General features: G+C 41.3%; 1 protein-coding gene across 1 annotated transcript; it reads right to left on the reverse strand.

The window, feature by feature from the left end:
* Window positions 1-2,181: 2,181 nt before the first annotated feature.
* On the reverse strand, window positions 2,182-3,969 carry ccl25b (chemokine (C-C motif) ligand 25b). The gene is made up of 4 exons (XM_066647788.1): window positions 3,898-3,969; window positions 3,668-3,757; window positions 2,610-2,727; window positions 2,182-2,322 (listed from the first exon to the last, which is right to left on the reverse strand). Exons 2-4 carry the CDS (start codon window positions 3,729-3,731, stop codon window positions 2,223-2,225), a joined length of 282 nt encoding a protein of 93 aa, XP_066503885.1. The 5' UTR covers window positions 3,732-3,757; window positions 3,898-3,969; the 3' UTR covers window positions 2,182-2,222.
* Window positions 3,970-12,598: the final 8,629 nt, after the last annotated feature.

Raw genomic sequence — 12,598 nt, forward strand, 5'->3', positions numbered from 1 at the left:
CTGGGTGACTGATAAGCGGTTACAGATAATGAATGAATGAATGTTGTCAATTGACCTAATTAGTGTTAATTGGTCTTCCAGCTGTTTGTAATATGCTCAATTTCCTTTTTCCAGCCACTTATTGCTACTTGTCCCAACTTTTTTTGGGATTTGTTGACACTGAAATTTTGAATCAACATATTTTTCCTTTAAAATGTTACATTTACTCAGATTAAATTTTTGAACTGTCAACTATGTTCTATTACGAATAAAATATTGACATTTGCCATCTCCACATTATTGCATTCAGTTTTTATTCACAATTTGTTTAGTGTCCCAACTTTTTTGGAATGCGGTTTGTATTTGTCTGATCAGTGTATATCACTTATCAATACAATACTAACATAATTAACTATATCCAATTCATCATAATGGTAGCGGTGGGTCTGGAGCTTATCTGATATGACTGGGTGCAAGACAGGAAGTCACTGGACAGGGCTCATCATTTCTTCAGAATTTGAGTGCTAAGCAGAGAATTTGTTTCCTTCTTGCTGCAGTAACATTATTTTCTTTCCTGGGAAGGTCTTATATGAGATGTTTAAACAATTCAGTGAAGATTTAAAACTCAAGAGAGTATTAGTGAGGTCAGGTTTAGATGTTGGATGATTGCTTATGGGTAACTACAATTCATCCTAAAAGTATTGGGTCGTACTCCATCTCTACACAACCTGATACTAGAGGCTTTACATCCCCCAAACCAGTGAATGGCATTGATTATTGACATATTGACTCGTACATCTTCTTCAGGGCATTTTCTTTCTAAAGAGAATGTACAAGCTGGGTCATTAACAGCTCATCTTATTGATGACAAAACCATGGACTGTTTATCAGTGTTTTGTGTCTATGGACAGAACACAAATCTAAATGAAGCGTTGAAAATGTACAGAGTGTCATGAGAGTGTCACAGCTACTGTTTTATCTGGGTGTTGTCTAGTCTGTTAAGGTCCTGTCTTCTTGTAGAATGTTTGGACCCAGTAGATGCAAATTTTGATTTAAGTGCTATATTATAGGTATATTATAAACATATGGTCATTAATCACTATAGAATTACAGAATAGAACTTCCCTCCTCCTACACCTTCTTCATGAGTTCCCTGATTGTTAAGAATGTTACACTTCATCCAAGACAAAAATGTCACTGTAAGGGGTGCCCTAAAAGTTATGTCTTCAGCACTTTTATCAAAGGAATAATAATTGCACAATTTTCTATTTTAATTGTAGATATTTATGTTGCATTCATTTTCAAACTCAGTATTTCAATGTCATGCTTTTTTAATGGTTTAAGAAACACAGCTTGACTTTCTTTAAAGCTGCTGTTTGTATGTTTAGTGAACAAAAGTGTACTAAATTGCTCTAAATTGTTTTTATATTGTACTGGAGATGTACATTATTATTAATGTATTAAAACAAATAGTTATTTACAGGGTATTTTTACAAATATATTGATTGAGGCTGATAGGCCTGACTAAGACTGTACATCTTCATTAAAATTCATAGAAAAAAAACCCAGCAAGTTTATGTAAATGGTATAAATGCTTTATTATGAAACAAAACACTTTACATATTTCTCCCTCTTCATTTTCTCTTTCACATATTGTAAATAAACACTAACATTCAGACACAACACAGCATCCTGTGAGTTTACATTTTTAACAAAAATATACTGATGTACATGGTATAAAAAAGGCTCTTGATTAAGCTTAACACCTCTGTTGGAAAAATTGAAAATAAGAGGACAACATTCACAGCATAGAGAACATGTCACATTCTTTGCACTACAATGTGCGCAGTGATTTGCAGTAAAGACTTTTAAAGCTAATGTACTGCACTCCAAAACGGAACTGAGAGAGCTGCTACAAAGTCATGAAACTGAAATGGTATCCACGTTTTAAAAAAACATTTTACGCTGAAGAAACAAAGTCCATAACTGCTGACTCTATTCTATTCACCAGAAAGGAAAAGAGTGGCTAAATTAAATTACATTCATACAATGATTTATTTTTGGAGTGTGTATACATGGCTCAGTGAGAAGCATGTGCACTTACGACCAACCAAGATCAGTTCTCTGACCGGCTATAAATGCCGCACAGTGAGTGATGCATTAAGGTTATGAGCTGCGGGCACCCAGTCACTGCTCACGCAGTGACCATGCTTTTAGATAAAGACCACTGTGGCCGTCTTTCTTTAAACTTTGGCTCTCCGGATATCCACTTTCTTCATCAATTCCTGCACCCACGGCTGGCTGGGGTCACCACAGATCTCCCTTTTGAACATTGTGATGAATCTGCAATGGAAATGTTTAAAAAATTGTAACCAAAAGAACATTCAGTCAATGCATTCATATAAATAGTTACATTCCAGTAGTTTGAAGTAGTTGAATTCAATAGTTCAACTGCCCAAGTAACAGTAGTTTTTATTTAAGTAAAGATCCAGACTCCTCTAATCACCTTTGACTGTATTTCTATTGTGACTGAATTTAATCAGAGAAAACCACACTCCCTTTTGAGCTCCAAACAATATTTGAAAGTCTCCATTTTCCCAGAAGAGCATGGGAAAGCAGCCAGAACTTACACAATAGCTCGGACATTGCATCCCCCGTCAGTCTCCTGAATCCTGTAGTGAGCAATTCTTTTTTTGATGTTTTTCTTTATCCCAGGAGAGAGTTTCAAGCAACAGTTTTCAAAGGTACCTGTTGCAAAAAGTGAAAAACTGACGTTTATTCAAGAGCAAATGGGCTGTTTTATCATGCTACAAAGGCTTCTTTTATGTATTACAGTTTGACTTATATGCAACAAAAAATGACTTTCACTGCATGTTTCTTGATTTTATTTTGTTTAAGGTATTTTCAAAACTGACATGCTATAATTAGACATTGTGGGGATGAACCAGTGTGGTTCCCAAACTGTTTCTACAGTGCCCCCTTTCGTGGATAAAAATATATTTTAACCCCACATCTTCAACAATCGTCTGTCGTTCCAAACTCTGTTTGTTTTAAAAATTATAACTTACACTGAACAGCACCTTCCAACTGAACAAAAACTAATAAAGTGATTAATCACCTTTACATTCAAATTATTACAAGTGGCATGTATTATGTATGTTTTCATTTGCTTGCTGCACCCCCCTAGCCCCCAAATTGGGAAGCACTGAAGTAGGGCATGTACCACCTATGCTTACCTTTGCACTTAATGATATTCACTGAAAATGATATTTCTGATGATGACTATAAACTGTGGTTTATAGTTTATTTCAGTCCAGATAACTATTTCTGTTAAGCTAATTTTCATAAAATATTAATAGCAGATGAAATCTTTAAAACAAACATAACAAACTGTATATGTCAATTTATGACATTTAAAATATTTGGCGTTGTTTTATAACAGCAGCTTTCATTTATGGTGAGTTTAAATTTCATGACGAAATTTCAGTGGCCCCACAGAAATGATCTAACATCAACTTATGACGAAACTACTGCAGTTAATCAGATTCTATTCTGTAAAATGTTGAAATTAATCTGTGACCTGAAAGTGAAGAACTAGTAATTTAGAGCATTTTTACTCTCGGCTACTGCCCTTTCTTCATAGAGAACATTTCAGAACATTGCAAATTACAGTAAAACAAGCAATTACCTTGTGCCAGGCATGGATACATGCAAGCCAGAAGCAGGACGAAAAAAAGAGCTCGGATCTTCATGGCTTCTCCTGTTTGCCTGATCTTATCTGAGGAAGGAGACAGAAGGCAGGGCTTGAGTTCCACACACAACCTGAAGAAAGTTGGAACTGATCCTTTTGGAGAGAAGATTGTCTGCAGGGGGGATCAAATTAACCTGCAAATGATCAGGTCAGATAGGACTACATACCGTGGTGGTGATGGTGTTGGGCTGTTGCTTAGATCTGGAGTATCTACTGCACCTCTGCTCTTTTGGGTAGCTTCTGCCTATTTATGGCTTCTGGGGAAAAACACCCACCGCCTCATCAAAAACAGACCACGCCCCCCCCCCCTCAAATTTCAAATAAATTCTGCAACTGATGCAGATGACACTGATCTGGAACCAGTTTCCTTGTTTACCCAAATTCTCAATAGAGCAAATAAGCTGTGGGAATAAACAGTGATCAAATGATATGCCTCTATATTCCTCAGTGGTCATGCCTCACGCTTGCTGGCCACTTTCAGTCTTTATTGGAGAAATTTCCTTATAAGTGCAAAAAAGGTTAGTTTTTGGTAAAAGTGAAAGTAAGTAGCCTTTTGTCTCACAATTCCACTGAGATTTCCTAGTCAGTATTGTGCAATGTTTTTGGCATACTACCATCTCCCCTCATCCCAGCTCTTGATCCTGTAGGTTAGCAGCTCACAAGCCAATAAAAACAAAAGAAAAGAGAGAAAAAAAAGAGAACTAATATTGTGCAATGAGAAACAAGAGTATACTTAAGGCCACAAAACAGCTACAAACATGCCCATATGTTCTCTTTTAAAGCATTGGCCCGAATACAAGTAACGTACGAGCAGTGAGTGTTCTCCAGTGAAAGTGTTTTCTTGTGGACATCAACAAATGTACAATGCAGCACTAATTACATCACAGCAGGCCCATAATCTCAGGAGTGCTTCTTCAATTCACCAGCGTTTGTTTGCAAGGACAAAACAGCAAATTAGTTCAGTCCCACTGGCTTCAGTGTCTGCAAACTAGAGCAGCTGGTGTGGCTGAGTGTAAATGATTGGAATGTGACACTAAAGAAATAAGAATGTTTATAATTATATCTTCTGACAACATGAGTTTTTCCACGAGTCACTGTTTAATTATAACAAATGATTTAGTTTAAAGTTTATTCGACTTCTGTCTATTCAGTTTTTACACTTAAGTGTTTACTCACACAATTGTACACAGTGGCAATTCAAAGTGCTTAACAGTAACATTCATTCATTCATTCATTCATTGTCTGAAACCGCTTATCGAATTCAGGGTCGTGGTGGGTCTGGAGTAGTGATTGACCGATATGGGTGTTTTGATGACCGATGCCGATTTTTAAACAGCAGTAGTGGCCGATGGCCGATATGTAAAGCCTATATTCCCATTCCTTAGGCAGTGAATAAACTAGAGGCATTTTCATGATTTATTTTTACAGAAAACCCTTCAAATTTGCAAAAGAAACCATTTAGAGTCTTGAAATATATATGAAGTGGTCAAAAGCTTATGAAAACCACAAAAAATCAAGGCGCTTGTCTTATTTTTGAAAAAAAAAAAAAAAACAATGTTAGTGACTATAAACTGAAGAGTTCATGAGTCCCATTACTTTTTTCGTTTCAAAATGGTGTGTCTCCAGGGGATTTAGTCTCGTTTTGAAGGGGAATATCTAAAGTAAGCGTTGAGGTGCTAACTTTGTATGTTCGAGAAGCAGTGGTGAAGGAGAAACTCCTCCTTGGATCACCACCTTAACGTGGTGGAGGGGTTTGCGTGCCTGCGTGAGCCTAGGAGCTATGTTGTCGGGGGCAATAGCCCCTGGTAGGGTCTCCCAAGGCAAACTGGTCCTAGGTGATGGGCCAGACAAGGAGTGATCCACAAAGACACAGATGAAAAAGATAAGATCATGGACACAGCCTCCCTTGCCCGGAGCAGGGTTACCGGGGCCTCACCCTGGAGCCAGGCCTGGTGGAGGGGCTCCTTAGCGAGCGCCTGGTGGCCGGACTTTCACCTATGGGGTCCAGCCGGGCTTAACCCGAAGGAGATACATGGGTCCACTCTCCCATGGGCCCACCACCTGTGGGAGAGGTAGTAATCCGGGTCTGGTGCATTGTGGATCGGGTGGCGGTCGGGGTCGGGGGCCCTCGCGTTCTGATCCTCGGTTACTGAAACTGGCTTTTGGAACATGGAACGTAACCTCTCTGGTGGGAAAAGAGCCTGAGCTGGTGCGCGAGGTTGAGAGGTACCGGCTAGATATAGTTGGGCTCACCTCGACACACAGTATGGGCTCTGGAACCAATCTCCTTGAGAGGGGCTGGATGCTCTTTCACTCTGGAGTTGCCCAGGGTGAGAGGCGTAAGGTAGGTGTGGGCTTACTCATAGCCCCCCGGCTTAGCGCCTGTACGTTGGGGTTTACCCCAGTGGATGAGAGGGTAATTTCCCTGCGCCTTCGGGTTGGGGAAAGGGCTCTGACTGTTGTTTGTGCTTATGCACCGAACAGCAGTTCAAAGTACCCTGCCTTCTTGGGGACCCTAGAGGGAGTGCTGGAGAACACTCATTCTGGGGACTCCATTGTTCTGCTGGGGGACTTCAACGCTCACGTGGGTAATGACAGTGAGACCTGGAGGGGCGTGATTGGGAGGAACGGCCCCACTGATCTGAACCCGAGTGGTGTTCAGTTATTGGATTTCTGTGCCCGTCACAGTTTGTCCATTACGAACACCATGTTTGAGCATAAGGGTGTCCACAAGTACACCTGGCATCAGGATACCCTAGGCCACATTTCGATGATCGACTTTATAGTCGTATCATCTGACCTGCGGCCATATGTTCTGGAAACTCGGGTGAAGAGAGGCGCTGAGCTGTCAACTGATCACCACCTTGTGGTGAGTTGGATCAGATGGCGGGGAGGATGCTGGACAGACCTGGCAGGCCCAAACGTGTGCTGAGGGTTTGCCTAGATTCGTCTATCACTGGGGCTGAAGTGGCCAAGGTGGTAGGGAAACTCCTTGGCGGTAGGGCCCCGGGGGTGGATGAGGTTCACCTCGGGTTCCTCAAGGCTCTGGATGTTGTGGGGCTGTCCTGGTTGACACGTCTTTGCAACATCGCGTGGACCATGGGGGCAGTGCCTCTGGACTGGCAGACTGGGGTGGTGGTTCCCCTTTTTAAAAAGGAGGATCGGAGGGTGTGTTCCAACTATAGGGGGATCACACTCCTCAGCCTCCCCGGTAAGGTCTATGCGGGGGTACTGGAGAAGAGAGTCCGACTGATAGTTGAACCTCGGATCCACGAGGAACAATGCGGATTCCGCCCCGGTCGTGGAACACAGGACCAGCTCTTTACCCTCGCTAGGATCCTGGAGGGTGCATGGGAGTTTGCTCAACCAGTCTACATGTGTTTTGTAGATCTGGAGAAGGCATTCGACCGTGTCCCTCGGGGTATTCTGTGGGGGGTGCTCAGGGAGTATGGGGTACTGGGCTCTTTGTTACGAGCTATCCAGTCCCTGTACAAACAGAGCAGGAGTCTGGTTCGTATGGCTGGCAGTAAGTCCGTCAGGGCTGCCCGTTGTCACCGGTTCTGTTCACAATTTTTATGGACAGAATTTCTCGGCGTAGCCAAGTGGCGGAGGGTGTCCGGTTTGGTGGTCTCAGGATTCCATGTCTGCTTTTTGCAGATGATGTGGTCTTGTTGGCTTCATCGAGCCGGGACCTCCGGCTCTTGCTGGACCAGTTTGCAGCCGAGTGTAAAGCGGTAGGGATGAGGATCAGCACCTCCAAGTCCATGGTACTCAGTCGGAAAAGGGTGGAGTGCTCTCTCCAGGTTGGAAGTGAGATCCTGCCTCAAGTGGAGGAGTTTAAATACCTCGGGGTCTTGTTCACGAGTGAGGGAAAGATGGAGCGTGAGATTGACAGGCGGATCGGTGCAGCGTCAGCAGTAATGCGGGCTCTGTACCGGTCCGTTGTGGTGAAGAGAGAGCTGAGCAGAAAAGCAAAGCTCTTGATTTACCGTTCAATCTACGTCCTAACCCTCACCTATGGTCACGAGCTTTGGGTAGTGACCGAAAGAACGAGATCGCGGGTACAAGCGGCTGAAATGAGTTTTCTCCGCAGGGTGTCTGGACTCTCCCTTAGAGACAGGGTTAGGAGCTCGGACATATGGGAGAGACTCGGAGTGGATCCGCTGCTCCTCCACGTCGAGAGGAGCCAGTTGAGGTGGTTCGGGCATCTGGTTTGGATGCCTCCTGGACGCCTTCCTGGAGAGGTGTTCCGGGCATGTCCAACGGGGAGGAGGCCCCGGGCAGACCAAGAACACGCTGGAGAGACTATATGTCTCGACTGGCCTGGGAACGCCTCGGTATACCCCCGGAGGAGCTGGCGTCGGTGGCTGGGGAGAGGGAGGTCTGGGTTTCTTTGCTCCGACTGCTTCCCCCGCGACCCGGACCCGGATAAGCGGTGGATAATGGATGGATGGATGGAGAAGCAGTGGTTTTGTCATTGATGAGAAAGAAACCTGAAGTTTGGAATATCTTATATTTTTAGCTTTAATTCCATAGTCCTACATTTTAGTATATATTTTTGTGTTCCTGAGAGTCTGACCATTCGATTGGTGTATGATATGTACACATTACTCAAATATGGCGCAGTGAAAAATCTGAAAATCTGTACTGTCACTAATATTTTTTCATAACAATTTCCAATAACAGCAAAAATACTTATTTATCAAGTGGGATTATATATAAAATGATTAAATCAATGAAAATCAGTGACTTTAAGCTTTAATTTGGTACATTAACTGTTGACATTAGACCTGTAGTACTTGAGATATACTGATAGATATAACAATGAGTGATTTTTTAGGCGTTGCCGGCCATTGAGCAAAATTAGAAGCTAAATAACGCTGGGTTTCTAGGTTACAACTATCAACTCATGTTGTTACAAAAAGCAGCCAGTAACAAATAGTAAGAGCTGAAGAAAAGAAAACAATTCATACAGTTTTCTCTGATGAGTATCAGTATCAGTTTTCTCTGATCGACGTATCAGTCGATCACTAGTCTGGAGGCTACCCGGAATCACTGGGCGCAAGGCGGGAACACACCCTGGAGGGGGCGCCTGTCCTTCACAGGGTGAAACACACTCACAAACACACTCACATCTACAGACACTTTTGAGTCACCAATCCACCTACCAACGTGTGTTTTTGGACCGTGGGTGGAAACCGGAGCGCCCGGAGGAAACCCACGCAGACACAGGGAGAGCACACCACACTCCTCACAGACAGTCACCCGGAGCAGGACTCAAACCCACAACCTCCTGGTCCCAGGAGCTGTCTGACTGTGCCACCGTTCCGCCTAACGGTAACAGTATATTTTTTATATCTTGCCTTGTTTCACTATTTGCTTGTGCAGTATTTCAGTATTTAAAATGTCACTGACCTGATGCCAACTAACCAAATTTTTACAGAATTAAACAACTTTCCCCCTCTCAATCTTTGTGAAAACTCAAAAGGGGGATAGTTTACTTTCAAAAATATTGAAATATTTTCTTTGCACTGTTTTTAAATAAATAAAGGGTTTTAATTTTGGGCATATAATTGGATTCTGTTTTTTTTATCTGTTTTACACTGCATCCCAACTCTTTTGGGCATGGGGTTTATTCATTCATTCATTCATTATCTGTAACCTCTTATCCAATTCAGGGTCACGGTGGCTCCGGAGCCCCCCCCCCGGAATCACTGGTGGCAAGGCAAGAACACATCCTGGAGGGCGTGCCAGTCCTTCACAAGGTGACACACACACACATTCACTCACACACCTACACCTACGGACACTTTTGAGTCACCAATCCACCTACCAACATTTTTTTTTGGACCGTGGGAGGAAACGGATGTTGAAATTCACCTGCAGCAAGTATTGAACCCACAACCTCCAGGTCCCTGGAGCTATGTGACTGTGACACATGTATTAATATGTAAGTTTTGAAAATGAAAATTTTCTTGGTCATAAAACATGTCTGGACCTTAAATGTTACAATATCATTCATTCATTTTCTGTAAGCGCTTATCCAGAGCCTACCTGGAATCAAGGCGGGAATACACCCTGGAGGGGGTGGCAGTCCTTCACAGGGCAACACACACACACACTTTTGAGTCGCCAATCCACCTACCAACGTGTGTTTTTGGACTGTGGGGGGAAAACGGAGCACCAGGAGGAAACCCACGCGGACACAGGGAGAACTCCTCACAGACAGGCACCTGCTGCGCCACCATGCCACCCCTCTTACAATATTAAATAACTGAAATTTAAGTCACAATCAGATATTTCCCCCTAAATACTTCAGCACTCCTGAGCATCCTTCAGATATTAATGCAGTGAATATATCTGATTAAAATATGTACATCTCTTCCACATGTGAACATCACTAAATACAATGTTGTGTAAAAATAAATGAAAAAATATGACAAAACATATACTGCTTTAATTGCTTATAAACTTACCATTCAACTCTGACTTAATAAAAAAAAAAAAAGCTAATTTTTATGTGTGTGTGTGTGTGTCACAATACAGCTGTAAGGCAGATTTAGAGTTTTGTCATTTTTCAGAAATGGAGTGTTTTGTCTCAAAGTCCCATGAATGATTTTGTTTATTACATGCTTTTTTGTAAAATGGGTGGAAATCCCCATTAAGTGTCTTTTGGGTACTTCATCTCGCTCTACTAGTCTGTGGGGGAGGTTTTTAAAACATTAAACATTTTAGACATCTGGTTCATATCAGACCCTTAAGAAAAAAATTCTGTGAATCAGAACCATTTGATTGTGTGAACATTTTCAAAAAGTGATGGAATTGCAGTTTAAATAAAACCTATTGGCCTCTAGATGGTGAAATAACTGTAGAAACAGGGACATTGAATAATGTCAGCAATGTTTTAGATAGATATCTGGGGAAATGTCTGGATATGATTGTCCTGCTTGAGTCTGTACCATTCTTATATTGCATTTTGGCAGGAGATGTCGGATTTTTCTCCAGAACATCATGGAATAAATCAAAGTTCTTGATAGCGTGCATTTGAGCAAGGACCTTCTGGCTGTCTGAAAGCAAAACCACACCACTGCATGAAACAGAAACACCGTCTTCAGTTTATGCCAAACTGGCCCGTGTTGTTTGTCCCCCAAAAAAGCATTATTTCTTCTCGTTTAACAACAGCAACTGTTTCAGTGACATTTAATAAACTCTACTTATTTGTGAAGTTTGATGAATGGATGGCCCGTGAAGCTTGATGGCCTGCTGTTGTTCTTTGTTGTACCAGATCAGAGTGGACAGTGCACATCTGCAAATCTCAAGCTGTGCAGCATGTAGAAAATGTAGTGCTCTTTGCTGTGTGGGGTAAAAAACAACTCATTTTCCAACATCTTAATCCCATCAACAAGTAAACTCCTTATTCATTGCATTTCTGTGTGAAATGGGTATTTTCAGATGTGCAGCTATTTCAGTGACATTCTCTGTGTTGATAGATGAGTACGGAAATAAGGGTTATATGCTGTAGGAATATTTATCACTGAGAGATAATGAATATTTCTTCCATTTTGTTAAATAAAGACAATAAACAACAGTCGTTATTTAGTTTTTGTAGTTATTTATGAAGTGATTAGAATAGGATAATCATTGCATAATAAAAAAAGAATGTCAAAAGAAAATAAGTGATAAGTGAAAGTGATGTGAGTTTCCAAGTAAAAAAAAAAAAAGACTGAAAAAGAATGGGACACCTAAAACTGCGCAAGACCTGGCGAAGCACCAAACTGTCACTATCATACAGTCATTAAAGATTTGAGAGACAGGAGGAAATCACATCTGTCCATCTTTCTGTGAGAAAATCTGAGGAACAATGAGAAAATTACTTAGCACTATGGACTATGGATAAATAGAACTGGAGCTGCCAAAATGTTGTTTTTGAAAAAAAGAAATAGAGCCACAAATTGCGTATCAGAGAATTAATGTACTGGCAGGATCAAAGCCCAGATTTGTATGTGTTCAGGATTGTGAGTAGAAAATTAAACGCTGGGACATTAAAGTTTTGTGTGAACAGATTAACCTCTAATCATAAATATTAGGCTTATACAGTCTAAATCATTCTTTAGAAAAAAAAACTGAACAAGATCACACTTGTATCACCAGAGTGGTTATGTCAGTTTCAAGGGAAACCGAGCATAAATTGTGGGCTCTACTGTACGGACAAGTAAATGTCTGCTCAGCACAATGTAGTTTCAGTGCAGTGGGCTTATTTAAACGAGATTTACTGAAGTGAATTAAGTTTAGGACACAAACTGCTTAAATGTGCTTTCTGTATTTACTGTCTTTAATTAAAAAATATAGGCTACTGAAATATTTTAGAATATTTTCTCTGTTAGCCGTTTCTATGGTCAGTCTGTTCAATTCGGAAGACAATGGCATTAGAAAAATCTTCATTCCTAATTGAGTTCACTGCTCTGAACATTTAACATTTAACGGGTCCTCCTCTACGGGTTAAAATAGCTCTAAACAAATTGTAAGGTTGATTAGTTTTAGTGTAACGTCCCCATCTGGCGGTGGAAAGACGTACTCTTCAGATTGTTTACAAACCAGTTAATTATCACTAGAAAATATTTTACATTTATTGTGAATTTCACATTAATTTCAAAAGTTTGACTGCCCTTCATCTTAAACTGGTTTAATAATAAATATATGCGCCACAGATAACGGCTCAGAGCGAAGTGAATGATAGTCAGAGTCTGAGGAAACGTTCACCCGCTTCATTTCCCGCCGAAACCTGAGCGCGCAAGAGTAGTTGTAAAGCAAGGGCGCGTGTGTGAGTATGTAGGCTTTTTAAACGTTTGATTTTTGCTTAAATTATCT

Source organism: Hoplias malabaricus, chromosome 16, assembly GCF_029633855.1.
Source record: "Hoplias malabaricus isolate fHopMal1 chromosome 16, fHopMal1.hap1, whole genome shotgun sequence".
NCBI lineage: Eukaryota > Metazoa > Chordata > Actinopteri > Characiformes > Erythrinidae > Hoplias > Hoplias malabaricus.